The 16,822-nt window shown below is 44.0% G+C and overlaps 1 protein-coding gene and 1 non-coding gene across 2 annotated transcripts in view; one reads left to right on the forward strand and one right to left on the reverse strand.

Annotated features, from left to right (window-relative positions):
* The window catches only part of LOC145409243 (fibroblast growth factor receptor-like 1), a gene marked incomplete at its 5' end in the record, with an annotated part of 174,839 nt that overhangs the window by 24,448 nt on the left and 133,569 nt on the right, over nucleotides 1–16,822 (reverse strand). The window contains 2 exons of the mRNA XM_080279727.1: nucleotides 4,814–4,935; nucleotides 15,034–15,196. Of these exons, the coding sequence (XP_080135853.1) occupies nucleotides 4,814–4,935; nucleotides 15,034–15,196 (285 nt within the window). The remainder of the gene's footprint in view (nucleotides 1–4,813; nucleotides 4,936–15,033; nucleotides 15,197–16,822) is intronic.
* LOC145409419 (5S ribosomal RNA) lies at nucleotides 16,090–16,208 on the forward strand. The gene has a single exon (XR_013899083.1). It is a non-coding gene; the product is annotated as a 5S ribosomal RNA (ribosomal RNA).

Consider the following 16,822-nt stretch of genomic DNA (forward strand, 5'->3'; position numbering starts at 1 on the left):
GGTAACCTTTTTCAACTTTGACGGGCTATAGCTCATGAACCAGTCGGTCTAAAATGCTCTGGTTTTGCAATAAGGCGTATAAATTCAAGCTATAAAACTTGGGTGTAAAATTTTTTTACTTCTGCAAAAGTTGAACAATCAGCTCCACATACAGATTTTCACGCCACTTTGGTCGATCGAATTGTGTATCCTAGGGATTAACCTCTTTATTCTATCATGCCGTACCTTTCTTCTTTACTGCTACTCTTGCCACACCACACACCACTTTAGCATTCCTAACTAAGCGACCCCTATATGCATTCCACAGGCTGTCCAGATCCATTCAGTTCCAATCCACTGATCTACAGGTTGTCCAGATCCATTTAATTCCAATCCACTGATCTACAGGCTGTCCAGATCCATTTAATTCCAATTCACTGATTCTAACTCCTCCCCTATGTTGGTCCTGTATTCATCTGCCATTCTTTGAGCCTCAGCTTCTCAGCTTCCAGTCTTTCTCCCGGACTGCTCCTGTCTCTCCTGGTCCACCTCACTCCTCTCAGCTTGATCTTGCATACCACAGTCAAACGATCTGACAGACCTCTACATCGTCCTGTTTCATGGCCCTCATATCAGCAACCATTCCCAGCATCGACCACACTGTGAGCAGGTAATCAAATCAGGCTCCTTTCAACATGATCCCTGTTCCCTCTATATCATATATATTTATGTGCATCTTTGTGTCTGAAGTACGAGTTACAAATGCACAATCTCCTTTCCTGACACATATCCTTCAGTTGCTTCCAATTATCAATTTTCTCTGGTACTCCATTACAACCCATTATATCATCCTCAGGACCAGTGCCTACTCTTCCATTCATATCGCCCATTATGATCACTTTATACTTCCTGGGCATTTCTCCCACTGCTTCATCCAGCTCATCCCAAACCTGTCTTTCTCTCTCTCACTTCTGTCATCACACGGTGCATACGCTACGATCACAGCCCTTTTCACCTCAAACTTGAGCTTGATATACATCCATCTCGAGCTGACGCATTTGTAATCTCTCATTCCACTCTGCTACACCTCATTTATTAACAAGCCACCCCTTCCTTGCATCTTCCTCATCCATTCATGCCCGATCTTACACATTTAACACCCTCCCACTCCTCCACTTCACACTCATTCATGCCCGATCTTACACAATTTAACACCTCCCACTCCTCCACTTCACACCCTTTCATATTTGTTTCACACAATGCCATCATGGCATATCTCACACTCTTGAACACATTCATCACTTCCACCCTCTTGCTTTCCTCATTCACACCTCTTACATTCCACATGGCTATGCAAATCTGCTCAACCAAATGGGGCCCTCTGGGGCTCTCCCCCCTAAACAAGTCCAAAACCCCCCCATATGAGATTGTCCAGGTGCTTGAGGGTGCGAAAGTGGGTGTATGTGGAATAACTGAAACAAAATGGAGATGGAGAAAGTGTGAGCGAATGGGAGTATGGATGGGGTATATGTGCAGGAGTAGGTGAGAATGAGAGGGCAAAGGAAGGAGTATGTATAGTTGTGAGTAAAAGATGGAAGAAGAGCATAAGACAGTATGGATCAGTTGGATCAAGGATTGTGTGGGTAAAGTTGAAAGTTGGAATACAAATGTGGGCGATTGTGTGTGTGTGTATGCGCCAACGCAAGATCGTGCTAGAAGAGTGAGAGAAGAGTTCTGGACAAATGTAGAAGTGTGCATGGAAAAGTCTGGAAGGAATGAGAGAGTGTTTTTGATCGGTGATATGAATGGTAAAGTTGGGAATGTGAAGGTGGATGGAATAGTTGGTGAGTGGGGTGTGCTGCTGAGATAGATCAGAATGGGAGTGCGTTAGTGGACATTTGTGCTGGGAGGGGGTTGGTGATAGCCAATACCCTCTTCAGGCATAAAATGATCCACAGGTATACATGGCGAGTGATGAAAAGAGTGGGTGGTGAACTGAATGAAAGGAAGGCAGCGATTGATTATGTGTGTGTGGATGAAAGGATGCGAAGATGTGTAATGGATGCAAGAGCTTATAGAGGTTGGGGGAGTGGACTTTCTGACCACTACTTGGTGGTGGCCAGAATTAGGATTCAAGTAAGATGGAGGAATAGAAGAAGGGAAAGACGAGAGGAAGGAGTAGTTGCAAGGAGAGTGGAAAGGTTACAAGAGGATGAGAAAAAGGCAGAGTATAAGAGAGAAGTGGAGGAATGATTGGGCAAATATGAAGTGGAGCAGATGGAAGACGTGGAAGGTGTGTGTAGGATATTTACAAAAGAAATATGTGCAGCATGTGATATGGTGTGTGGAAGGAAGAGAAGACGGAGGGGGGTGCAAGGAACAGCGTGGTGGACTGAAGAAGTGAGACAGGCTGTGGCACAAAAGAAGAAAGCATACAAAGAATGGACGAGAAATAGGGGCGTGGAAGAGGTTGAGAGGCGGAAGAGAGAGTTATATGTAGAAAGAAAGAGAGAGGTGAAAAGATTAGTAAGAGAGAGTAAGAAGAGAGTGGATGAGGAATTTGGAAGGAATTTGAGTGTAAAGTGGAGGGACTGTAAGAAAATGTTCTGGAAAGAGGTGAAAAGAGTAAGACAGGGTGGAAGTGAAGTTAGCAGGGGAGTGAAAGATAAAAATGGTAGATTACTAGTGGAGAAGGGAGAAAAAGTGAGCAGATGGAGAGAACACTTTAAGGAACTGTTGAACATAGAGGATGGAAGTAATGCGAGTATAAGTGGCTGGGGAATGGCTGGGAGAAGGAGGGAGGTGAGAAGACAGGAAGAAATCAGTAGGATAGAAGTCGTGGAAGCAATGAAGAAAGTTAAATCGAGGAAAGTCCCAGGAATTGATGGAGTGTGTGGTGAAATGCTGAAGCATGGGGGAGAGATAGTAGTAGAATGGATGTGGAAGATGTGCAGATTGGCCTGGGAGAAAGGTAGAGTCCCGGAGGATTGGAAGTCAGGTATAATTATTCCCTTGTACAAAGGAAAAGGGGCTCGGTGTTAGCATCAGTAATGTTCCTGATTTACGTAAATGATATGATTGATGGAATGAGCAGTTACGCAAGTCTGTTTGCTGATGATGCAAAGATCTTGAGGAAAGTAGAAGTTGAGGAAGAGTGTAAAATGCTGCAGGAGGACCTGGATAGGATTCATGATTGGAGCTGGATGTGAGAAATGAAATTCAATACAAAGAAATGTAAAATTTTGGAAATAGGTAAAAGTACCAAGAGGCCATCACTTAATTATTTGAAGGGTAGCTCAGTTAGTAGAGAGGTGGCCTGCAGTCCTACCGGACCCAGGTTCAAATCCCAGCTGGGGCAGGGAACAGTTTAAGGATTTGAATTCAATAAAAGCAGACTTTACTGATCTACCAGAAGACCTGCCGACATGTCGTAAAAATACCCCCAGTAATACCAATACACTAGTTTTGTATGAGACAGCCCTAGCATGTATTCAATATGGAAAGTGGGTGTTAGCGCCTAAGTGGTGACATGTAGAGGTGTATGGTATGTAGGAGGACTACTGGGCCTTGGGAGCGAGCTGTGAAGCCCATACCCAGAGTCAGACACATTTAAAAAAAAAAAATCACAAAAGCAAGAGAAGAGAAAGATTTGGGATTGCTGGTCCAGGATAGTTTGTCACCTGAAAAACACATTAACAAGACAGCTAGAGATATGTATAATCACTTGACTAACATAAGAGTAGCATTTCATTACATGGATGAGGAGATGATGAATAAATTGATAGCGGCCATGATCCGCATCAGGTTGGAATATGCGGCAGTAGCGTGGTCCCCACATAAAAAGAAAGATACAAACAAGATCAAGAGAATACGAAGAACGGCAACCACGATGGTTCCTTGCCTCAGAGATGTCGTACAGAGAGAGGCTGGAAAAAGTTGGATCTGCCTTCCTTAGAAGAAAGAAGAGAGAGAAGTGACATAACTGCAGTGTTCAGGGCCATGAAGGGAGTAGATAAAACTGACAGAAAAGATCTGTTTGTATGGGATGGGAAGGGAACAAGAGGACACGGAATGAAACTGAAAAAGCCAAGCTACTTGAAGGATATCAAGAAATATAGTTTTCCATACAGATGCACACAGACCTGTGGAATAGCTTGGACAAAGAGATCATCCAGTCTAGAAACCTAAATGAGTTCAAAGCAAAATCTGACTTATTGTGAAACAGAGATGGGACCCCACGAACGTAGCTCATTTCCTGTATATCACAACTAGGTAAATACACATACACATACAATACCTGACTTCATCAAAAGTGCTCAATGAGCACAGAAGTGCCACAACCTTTATCAGTCTGCATCAACTCTGAATCACTTCTTTCCATCCCCATACATGCACTGTATGTGCCAAGTTTGATCCAAGCTGGATCAGGCATTCGTGAGATGATGCCACACCCTGAACTACGACCTTGGCCCATAACCTTAACCTCTGATCAGTCTGCATCAAAACTGAATCACATTTTCCACCCCCCATCCCCACCCTGTACAAGCTGTATGTGCCCAGTCTAACCCAAATCAGATCAGGCATTCAGGAGACAGCATCATATCATGACTCGCAACCTTGATCTCTGACCAATCTGTGCCAATTCTGAATGACTTCTTCCAAGACAAAATATATACTGTATGTCAGTTTTGATCTAAATTAAACTGGGCATCATGAGATGTTTTGCTAATATACTAAGATACACAGATACTGTACATTGGATTGATACATATACAAAAACAGACTCCATCACAATAGTTTTACCTCCAACACTGGTAATTACCCATCAACTAACCTTAATGTGTGGTGTGAACTCTGAATTGCCACTGCACTGTAGCGTTGCAGACTCACCAGCAACCACTGTTGTGTTGGCTGGCTCCTGTGGGTTAAACTCTGGCTCCCGAGGCTGTGCTTGGTCTGTAAGTTGAGAAATACATTAAATACTGTACTGCAATGTCATTACTCAATATACGATGAAGGGTGTACATTATGTAACAAATCACTGTTACGTGGGGGAAGAAGGACACCAATATTTGAAGGTCTTTTTGTCACTTCAATCAGGATGCAGTATCATATAGCCTAGCTGTATTATGGTAGTAATAAGAGTATCAACAAATTATGCACCTGAAATTGGTAATGCCTGTGCTGGAGATGGATAAAAACAGCTAAAGGTAAAGTAGTATTTCTTTTCTTGATTATACTTACTGATAAAAAAAAAAAAAAAAAAACTTGCCATGAGACAGTTTTTTTCTTTCATGCCTCCATCAACTTGTTTTAATTTGCACTAAAAGCCTTGACATACAAGAGAAAACTGAGTACACTGGCTTCAAGACAACCTATATTAAAGCATGGCCGTGAATCACTGGCCTGGAATGAGTGAAATTCAGAGGTGAATGGAATGAAATTGGGCTTGTTAGCAATTTTTATGTGGGTTGTGCAATTTGGATTTAATAGGCAAACCATGTACAGAAATTCCCTAAAGATACGGAGTAAGGATGTACTTATCAAAAGGCAGAAAAAACCATGACCTGATGATCTGATAACATAGAGAAGTGGTACTCAAATGGCAGACTGTAGTCGATCCAAATCTGGACTGCTTGAACTGTGACTTCCTACTCTGAATACGTAACAGTACATATAATCTAGCTGATATGCAAAAATCTTAATACTTTGGATTTACAATGTGGCTGCAATAATTAGTATTTCATAAAGCTATTTCTATAACTATATTTACCTGTTGTAATAATGTCTTGTGAAACAGGTACTGATACTGCATACTGTATATGTTACACTTACTGTAGCTCAAAATACATAAGATAATTAAAATACCTGAATACTTTGTGTTTACAAGACTGATGAGTAAGGCTGCTGAGGCCATTATTTGTTCTAACTATTCCTGGTGCTCACATTACTCAAAATAACATGAGTTTTATAACAATAAATACCTTGCTATCACTGTGATCTTGAACGGACTTAATATTAGTATCGTGAGAAAATGATTCCTATCTGTGAAAATACTATACAGTACAGTATGTACCAAGCTGCACTGCAGGTACCCGTAGGTTATTGTTATTAGCCTGCTGAAATGGTTGGCTGAGAGAGGGGTACAAAACTACTAGGCTGGTTACGGGTGGTGTTGGGGTGAGGACCAGGATGGAAATAGAAACAGCGAGGCCAGCTTGAGATTTATTCTAATAAGTCCAGGCATGGTCACGTCCTGCCTGCCAAGCACCTGCCAGGTGTGGGCCAATGGTGAGTTTGGGAGCTCTGCTTGGCGGGAACTTTTCCTGCTCAAGCACAAACTCCAAAACCCCCTCTCCATTATAGTGAATTCCCCACTTCCGTCAGCATTAATAAAAAGCACACTGGTCGAGGAGGAGAGAGGTCGCTGCAATAACAAAACAATGGGCAGATACTGACACTCATCATAAGACATGGCATTACATGACACAATACTGGCAAAATTTACATTACAAATATGTTGACTTAAGAACAACATAACTGCTACTTAAGAATAACATATCTGCTACAACAATAAGGAATTCAGTTACATGCGCTGGAGCAACTACTGCTCTGGTATCATAGTATAAGAAAAAAAACAAAGTTATACTGTACACATTACAAAACACCTTAACATGCCTAGGGGTACAAAACACTGCAATGTCATGGTACACAGTTTTTTAGGTGTCCTGGGGCACACCTAGCATGCTACGGCCTTTCCGGGGGAGGGAGAGGCTGAGGGGCCTCCCCCCTGCAGTCGTCCTCCCGCCGGGACCACCCTCAATATGAGTGGTGGGCGTTTGTTCCCCTGTTTCCTCATAGGGGCATAGGTGGCGGTGATTCCTGTGGGAGGCTCGTCCACTGCCGTCCAGCTGTACCAGGTACTGCCTTGGGGCTGGTGTGTTGACAATAACCTCTACACGGTCCCACTGCCCCATCTCCTGGTTCTGTAGGTGCACCTGCTGGCCTGGGTTGAAAGGGGCGAGGTTGTGTACCATCTGGTTGAATCTTGCGGCTGCTGTGTCCCCAGTGTGGGCCATGGCCCGTTCCTTTATAAGCATCCCACCCCAGCGCCTGATGATCCTGTAGTGTTCTTTGGCAGGGGGACAAACTCTCTCAGCTGACACCCCATCGGCAGCTGGGCCGGGGAAGTGTCAGTGTCAAGTAGCAGGGTGTTGAGATACCGTACTGCAATATGGCACTGGCAGCTGCATCCGAATCCAGGTAGCCTCCTAGGCCAGTGCTGTTCCTCAGCAGCCTCTTGGCAGACCTGACTGCAGCCTCCGCTCGGCCATTGGACTGTGGGTAATGGGCCGACGACACTCTCAGTTGCACACACCGCATGGATAGGAATGTCTTCATTTCCCCACTCACGAGGTTCATACCCCCGTCACAAGACAGGACCTCTGCGATACCAAACCTTCTGAACCACTTACAAAAGGCCATTATGAGCCGTGAGCTGGCAGTGCCCCTGGGCAGATGCTCCACCTCCAGCCAGCAACTTAACCTGTCTGCATAAGCGATGTACTCCTCCCCCTCCAGTTGGAACAGGTCTGCCACTGCTTGCTGGAAGGGGCACTCCAGTGGGGGTGTGGGCAGCAAGTTTTCCACGGGTTGTGATGGGGCATTGATTTCACATACTGTGCTTGACAGTGCCTTCTCTTCTGCTCCACCTCAGCATCTATACCAGGCCATTACACACATTGCCTGGCGCACCTGAACATGAAGTCCTTGCCCTGGTAACCTGCATGGAGGTTGGCTGTGACCGGGCGTTGAAGGACTGTGGGAATTACGAGTTGCAGGTGCCCATTGTTGCTGGCATACCGTACATGACAGTATCCCCCTGGCATGACAGGTGCCTCCTAATCCTGTAGTATGGGCAGAGTGCTATCTGCTCCTCATCCTTCCGGTTGGCCCAGCCCCTGGCACTCTCGCGCTCATGGAGGAGCCTGTAGTTCTCGTCCTGGTGTGCTTCCTTCTCCACTTGACGGAGGTCCACAATGGCGCCTTGTTCGTCTTCTAGGGTGCACGCCATCGCTGCCGCGACCACAGCACATGTAGCCTCGTCTTCCACCAGGTCTGTCTTGTCCGGTCTGCCCCACAGCAGGGGGTACCTTGAGGGTGAGTCTGCCACATGGTTCGCCTCCCCCATCAGGTTCTTTTTTAAATGAGTACATCAATGTCTTCTTGAAGTTTGTATGTGGGGGTTGCTGATGTCTTGCAGCTGTTTGTTCTTGAAGATTTTGGTGAGCACACAGTGGTCTATGATGAAGGTGAGGTCCAGACATCCCAGCAGGAACAGGCGTGCCTTTCTCAGGTACCATGCGATGGCAAGGGCCTCCCCCTCCAATGCTAAGTAGTTCTTCTTGGCTGATGTCAGATGGCGGCTGCCGCACAAGGTCAGTTTCCAGCCACCCTTGCAGCACAGGAGGTTCACTTGAGACACACACTGGCAGTACTGCTGCATGATCACAAAACCGATGCCAAGCCTGCTGATGTCAGTGAACACTGCTGTGGGCCATGTGGCATCGTACAACTGGAAGCCCTCCGTCACAAGCTTGCCTATAGTCCCCTTTGTTGACTCAAAGATGGACTAGAGCTGGCCGTCCCAGTACACCACTTTCCCTGATGGTTTTTTCTATAATTCTCTGAAAGGCTCCATGAATGGTGCAATGGTGGGGAATGGGGCAACCTGGTTTACCAGCCCGAACCATGAGCAGATATCTGTGAGGGAGGGGTGTGGCGGCATCTGGAAAGAGATTATACAGCTTAGCAAGTCCTGGCTAGGCTGATACTCCTCCCAGCCAAGCAGATAACCTGCAAAGGTCACCCTTCTCCTGCAGAAGCAGAATCTGTCTGGGTGGAGTGTGATCCCATATTCCGCATGCATTTACAGGAACTGGTATGTGTGCCAGAAAGCATTGGCGATGCTATGGTTTTAAATTAACATTCATATACGGCATCTCATCCCTCTTCGACTTCAGCATGAAAATGTACGATTACTTTCATTTGCTTTGTTTATGACATACCGTAGTTTGCTTCTTTTTCCCTGACAGGGTGGGAAGAGTGGTAGTGGGGTGAGTGTAATCACATCTTATTTAACCCACTGCATCCCAGCAGCTTTTTCACCAAAGACCCCCCACCCCAAGCCCCGGCAAATTTTTGAATTTTTTTTTTTTGGCTAAAACATCCACTTTTTATGAGAAACATAAAAAATTCAGAGAGAAAATGCTCACCTGAGCTTAGAAATGCCTCGTACAGGTGATATTCCCCTCACCTGGTACCATCTTCTTTCCAGCCCACAGAAGACATTTTCTATAGGAGGGGTAACTATTCCAAACCACTCGGAATAGGTAGATATTTATTTAATTGGTACAAATTTGTATGTAGTACAGGAGTATATTGGTTTTCACACAGTAATATAGGCGACATAAGCATTGTTTCTCTCACCACATCAACATACCACACCTTCTTTGGCAATGTTACCTCCTCATCACTTCCTCTGGCACCATGTAAACTTTGTCCTCCACACTGTCATCGATTGAGGAATCACTCTCGCCTTGAATTTTGTACCGTGGCGCGACATGTCTTTACTGGCCAGGTCACTGGTAACAGGTGAGTTGCTGAGACAATGGTGTGCAGGGGGGGGAGGGGAAGTCATGCAGGGTAAGGCATTGTCCCTGCCTGAACTCAGGTAGAGGATGGTGTCCCATGTATACATAACAAAAATCACGTGCAAAATTTGAAAAATGTGCAAATGACGGACCTTGCAATTGCAGGGCGTTTATAAATGTCAACGAGAGTCAGTGACAAAACGTTTGGGCACATATGTACATCAACGGGACGGGACAGGTTAACCACACTGATATTGTTCATGTAAATGACAACAGAGAAGAATGTCACGAAGTCAACCTTAACATTATTCATAATTTTTCTCAGAGGATTTTTGAATACACTGTGCCGCCCTCAGCATAAAAGAAAAAAAAAAAAAAAAAAAGGCATTAGTCCTTCAATAAATTAGATCACTCATACAATTTATTACTAACATTATACAGGGTATACCAGGACTTGATGGACTATCTTCAGGGCCTAGGATTACTTTGTATAATAAATAGTATAAGAAAATAGGTCCAATTCTTAGCCACTCTGGAGCTACAGTTAGACCTACTGTTAACCTTGTGGTCATTAAGTTATCAAATAACTATAGCTCCCAACAGAAGATAACTGGACCTATTTTGATGTAACATTTTTTCCCTCAAATTTAGCCCAAGAATCACTTCCTGAAATTAGAATGTAAAATCTTGTGACACTTTATTATTACATACCTACAGTATTGCCAGGCGCCTTAATCCCGTAAGGGGTGGCCACAAACAAACTGCCTCCATGTCATCCTGCCCTGCTCCCAGCTCACACACCCCCTCTCTCATATACCTCTCCACTCCATCCCTCCATCTCATCCTCGGCCTCCCCCTCCCTCTCCCCTCCTCCACCTCACGTACACTCTCCTCATCAGTCTCTCACTCTCCATCCTCTCCATATGGCCAAACCACTTCAGTGTATTTCTCTTAACGCTTCCTATCACATCCACATCCACACCACAATGCTACTTCACTTCCTCATTTGTCAGTCTGTCTCTCCATGTGACTCCACAGGCTCCTCTCAAATAACTCATTTCCACTGCTCTTACTCTTCACTTCTGTCCCTCGAACAAGGTCCAAGGTTCACTTCCATACGTTAGAGTTGGTATCACAATACTGTCATACAGTACTGTAACTTTTTCATTTCCATGCTCACTTCCCTGTTTCTTATCACTGCTTTCATGGAACCAGCAATATATACAGTATTAGTAAATACATGCTGTAGTAGGACTCGCGTAAGTTTGCGGCTGTGGTGTGGCCCGCACCTGTGTACAATGGTGCCACGTTTCCCCAACTTGCGATGTGAAACGGAAGCTATTTATGTACAAGGCATCACAAATACGATAAATTCAGATGAATAAAACTTACACTTGTATATTTTGATGGATGAATCAACAGTAATCTTATTATGCATAAAATATTTATACAGTAACACAGAAACATGGCATACATATTGTACAGTGTTGCTAATGGAAATTGTAGTCACTTTTAATGGTTTTTAGCGTAGTTTTAGGGTAGGTAATAATATCACAGTTATGGATATAAGATTATGAGCCTGAAAAAAGAAGAAATATGTCAATATCCACAGTAAAAGAAATAATTCATATAATTCTTATGAGTGGCAACACTGACACACCCAGTCTGGCCTAAGGTAAAGTACGTACCCCTCCGTAGACCCAAGCATAGCTTGTACAGGTGTTGCTAGGGAAAAATGCTCACATTTACTGGCTTTTACCGTAATTTTAAGGGCAAGGAATAATCACATTTATAATCATAAGCTAATATGTAGGGCAAAATAGTAGGCATATGCCAGTACCGAAGTAAAAAAAACAAAAACATTATTCACTCACGAGCGGCAACACTTCCACACCCAGTCGGTGGCCTTGACCTCAAGGGTGGTGTGGAAATGATGTCACACCACCCTGGATGTGGATGTGGTTGAGAAGATTAGGAGAAATACACTGAGGTGGTTTGGGCATGTGGAAAGAATGGAGAATGAAAGACTGACTAAGAGGGTGTATGTAGGTGAGGTGGAGGGAGGGAGAGGGAGGGGTAGACCGAGGATGAGGTGGAGGGATGGAGTTGAGAGGTATATGAGGGAGGGGGGGGCGAGCTGGGGGGAGGGTAGTCAAATGGTGGATGACAGAGCGACGTGGAGGCGTTTTGTCTGCGGCCACCCTTTGCGGGGTTAGGGCGTTGGGCTATAGATAGATAATAATATAATCATATCCGTTATTACAAATATAATATTATAAGGAAAAGAAATGGCCTCTGTGCCACTCTAGACAATCAATCTGACTAGCAGCAGATGGCAGTCCACAGAACTTAGGTAATTCACAGAAAGGTGCTTACTCTTGCAGATAATAACAGTAAGACAATAAAAAAGTTTTTTCTGTTATCACAATTTCATTAGCCCTTAAGATCATCATCTGTCAAATGGTGGAACAACTGTGCATGATTAGCTATGCGGGCCACAAAATTTACTGCCATGCTAGCTTTCAACCCAAAATTATTGTACAAACCGTAGGATAATAGAAAATGGTATCGTACATCATACCAGATGCAATAATTTCGTGCATAGGCGATAATTATTGTACGTGTGGCACACCGCAAATTCACAGCAAGACAGCTAAAAACAATGGGGAAACAGATTTGACAGGAAGGGTTTATTTACCATCCCAGAAATAATCAGAAAAAAAAAATAAATAAATAAATAACACACTATCAAGAAGCAGACCTGATTTGGTAGTGGATGTTCACCAAAACTCTTGGACAGTAAAAGGTAACAAACAGTAGTTAATCTTGTACTGTACATGCTTGCATTGACAAATTTCAGTTATATTCACCACCAGACATCAGGTGGCAACATTGCCTGAATGTAAACAACATAGAAAATGAACAGCAACTCTCCACCTGATCAAGAATATAGGGAGTGCATAGTTAGGAATGCTAAAGCAGCGCGTGGTGTGGCACGAGTAACAATAAAGAAGCAAGGTACGGCATGGGGGGATGAAGAAGTTAAGACAACAGTGGAAGAATTGAGGAAGAATTGGCTAGAGTGGTTAAAGGACAGGGGCTCAACTGAAATAAGAACTGAACACACTGAGAGCAAGAAGCACGTAAAGAGACCAGTGAAGAGGAAAAAGGAGGAGGTAAATGATGATCTAGGAAGAAAAATGAATGCAAATTACTCTGAAAACAGGAAGTTATTCTGGAATGAGGTGCGGACATGTACAAGTGACAGTGGAAAGAAATGTGAAAGTGTGAAGATGTAAGTGGTAGCTAGATTATTAACCCATGGGGATGAAATAAGGACCAGATGGAAAGAATATTTTGAAAGCCTGATGAATGGGAATAAAGACAGCAGAGCCGCTATAAATATGTTTGGTTTGGGGGGTGTACAGAGCAGGAAAACAGCGCCAGGAAACATGACACTCGCACAGGTGAAGAAAGCTGTGAAGCGGCTGAAAAATGGGAAAGCAGCTGGGTTGATGAGGTGTATGAAGACATGATTAAGTGTAGTGGAGAGAGCGGAATGAAGTGTTTGTTGGGGATACGTAAGAAGGCATGGGTGAGTGAAACTGTGCCAGCAGAGTGAAAAAAGGCTGTGATTGTATTTCTGTACAAAAATAAAGGTGAGTGAAGTGGGTGCAAGAATTATCGTGGCATAAGTTTACTGAATGTGGCAGGGAAGGTCTATGGAAGAATTATTATAGAGAAAGTAAGAGAGATATCGGAAGTCCTAGTGAGTGATGAAGAGGGTGGCTTCAGGAGTGGCAGAGGATGTGTGGATCAATTATCTGCAGTATGATAGTGGAGCAGGCTTGTGAGAAGGGCTAAAGGTGTTTATGGCATTCAAGGATCTGGGAAAAGCATACGGCAAAGTAGATAGAGAAGGATTCTGGAAAATTTTGCCCATGTGCGGTGTAGATGGAAAGTTCCTAGGTGCCGTCGAGTTTTGGATGGCAGTGCAGCATGTGTAAGGGTATATGGATATCTAAGTGAATGGTTTACAGTCGGTGTGGGCGTGCAACAAGGTGTTGTGATGTCCCCACGGTTGTTCAATATATAATTAAATGGATGGGGTGATGAGAGAAGTAAAAGCATGAGTAGTGGAGAGAGGGATGGCATTGGTAATGAATGGTGATGGATGGAATACCTCAAAGTTGTTGTATGCTGATGATGCAGTACTACTTGCAAATACCAGACAAGAACTTGGTTGACTAGTGCATAGTTTTGCTGAAGTGGAAAGCAGAGTGACACAAGCCAGGAAAGTAACTGGTACTATGAAGGCCTCGATAAGAAACAGAGGCTTGAGTGCTGCAGCTGCATGAGGTTTACATGAAGGAGTGTTAGTCCCAACTTTTAACATGGATGTGAGTCTATTGTGTGGCATGAAAATGAAAAGTCAGGAGTGAGAGCAGTAGAGATGGGACTGCTGAGGAATGTATGTGGAGGACAGAGAGTGGATAGGATACGAAATAATGTGATTCGTGAAAGATGTGGAGTGAGGAAGTCTGTGGACACTGGAATCGAAGAGAGTGTACTGAGACGGTATGGTCATATGGAGAGAACGAATAACAATAGAGTGATGAAAAAGGTATATCTGAGCAAATTTGAAGAAGAGAGGAGGTGAGGTAGACCAAGGAGAAGGTGGAGGGATATGGTGGAGAAGTGTGTGAGGAAGAGAGGTACAGAAGTCGGTGAGGCTAAAGGACTGACAAGAGATCGAGATGGCTGGATGAATGTTGTGAGAGGAAGTGCAAGATCTGGGATTTGGGACCCCTATTTAATGTGACAGCGTCCGGATTTACCCTATCGGATACGTTTACGTGAAGCTACAGAATGTGGTGAAGGTTTCTGGTGTTTTAGATAAAGCCAGGATTCCAGGGGCTTGAATGATAAGTAAATGGATGCATGGCCCATCAGACTGGGAAAACTTGGGCTGTCTGTACACTGCTGCTCATCACCCTGCCCTAGAATGGGAAAGAAGGTCCGGATGATGATATGATGATCGAAAGTTTTTGTCTATTATTTTTTTATTACACTTTACATTCTGCCAATGATAGGCAGTTTATTGGATAACTATCTGTATATGTGGCTGTTCTGACATTCATCTCGACACATGGGAACTTTTCAGTGTATTTTTTTAGGGAAAAAGTGTTTCTTATAGACAAAAAAATATGGGTAACTGAAGAACCCCGGCACAGAATGGAGACATGAAGATTTTGGTGAAGACGGTACAGTGTACAAGAGTGAGTCTGAAGGTGGAAGGAGATATAGTAAATGAACACAAAGTAGCTGAAGGCTGAGCTGAAAGATACTTAAAATATGTCAAGGATAGCTCATACTCAGTGCAAAAATCTTCAGGACTCACCAATGACCCTGAGTGTCCAGTTGGCTGCAGCAGCCCCAAGTGGGTTAGCAGCGGCGCACGTGTAAGTGCCGGCATCCTGAGGTCTGAGGTCATAGAGGTGCAGGTAATGTCGGGTCAAGCGAGACTCTCCCCCTAGTGATCCCTCCCTCAGCTCAAAACCGTCCTGAGAAGCAGAAAGGAAAAATGTCAGTGAAAGTTAAGACTCCCCTTACCAATTCAGGTGATTAAGATGTCCAAACTGCCACCAGATATGGTTGCAGTTGCAAGAATTATGGCAGTTAGCTACAGGGTTGTCCATAACTCCCAGATTAGTCTAGTGCTAGGCCGACTTTGCAAGTGGCAAAGTTAAAAGGGGGAAACTTAGAAATCATAGTTAGACTTTCACTTACAAATTACTCTGACATTCTTTGACCTTTGGCAATATTCTTAATGCTTAGAAAGTAAATATTAGAAGCTTTTGTATAAACAGTGAAATAACGTTGTTATACTGGGATTTTCCTAGTCCAGTGGGGTTCTTTTAAACAGGGAGGAACACCAAAGCAGGACTCGATACACCTTAACAGTACAGGGTAATCACAAACTCCAGATGGCAAGGCGAAAGACTGATTATGACGCTAGGTTTCACATACAGTTCTATATCTGCGATCATGAAATCTATCTAAGAGAAATGGCCAATGGGGGCTAAGGGGAACTGGGGAGGGGAAAATCTGGAGGGAGATGTCCCGGATATGACACTAACACTCGCTGCTGGCCGTCTCAAGAAAGAAGACACCTTCAGAGAGGCTACTGGCTGTCTCCTGACGAAGGCGGGAGCGGCTACTGGCCGTCTCCTTTGGGGTGCTGGCAGGAACTGGGCAGACAACTCCACCCCTTAGCTGGTTGGTGAAGGCTCACCCGGAAGGTAGTGCAGTATTCCTGTTATGGCAATGGTGGGTGGGCTCCGGGTCATAGAGGCGCGCGGCCCGGGCTGACTTAGGCCTATGTCGCACCGAGTCCTGGAGCGCGGCTGCTGCTCCTCCTTGGGCTCCTTGTGGGGGTGTCTGGGAGTTCATGGGTGCCAACGGCCATACCACGTTGAGTACACCGCTTCCCGTCCGATCAGCGAAGTTAAGCAATGTTGGGTCTGGTTAGTACTTGGATGGGTGATCGCCTGGGAACACCAGATGCTGTTGGCATCCCTACGTGTCAGGTGGGGTTGGTGGAGGATTCGTGCCCCTCCCTGTAAAACAATTAACTCTAAGCCCTTGGCCACCCCGGTTGGGATACATGGCGTCTGGCAATGAATGAATGAATGAATGAACTATGCTGTATTCCTTGTGGGGGTGGCCGGGTGTTCCAGGGGGCACTATGCTGCATTATATATATATATATATATATATATATATATATATATATATATATATATATATATTTATATTTTATATATATATATATATATATATATATATATATATATATATATATATATATATATATATATATATATATATATATATATATATATATATATATTTTCAGCAGTCTTGTTAGAAACAGTTACTGTAATCCTTATAATAATTACTTGTATCACCTGTATCACATCGTTACTAATGAATGCACTCAGACAACCAATCAGCTGCCAGCTTTCAAAAATTTAAGACTTATCAGAAGAAATCAAATAGGCTTTGGTTCCCCCCTCCCTCTCTCCCAACAAGAATTAGGGACCCTTCAGATTTTTTCTTGGTATGGAGTGATTTTGTGAAAAAGGGATGGGGGGGATCGTTATATGCACAACAAAAGAGCTCAGAAA

This window comes from Coenobita brevimanus, chromosome 80, assembly GCF_032717465.1.
Source record: "Coenobita brevimanus isolate Jiangsu-jjx chromosome 80, ASM3271746v2, whole genome shotgun sequence".
In the NCBI taxonomy this organism is placed as follows: domain Eukaryota; kingdom Metazoa; phylum Arthropoda; class Malacostraca; order Decapoda; family Coenobitidae; genus Coenobita; species Coenobita brevimanus.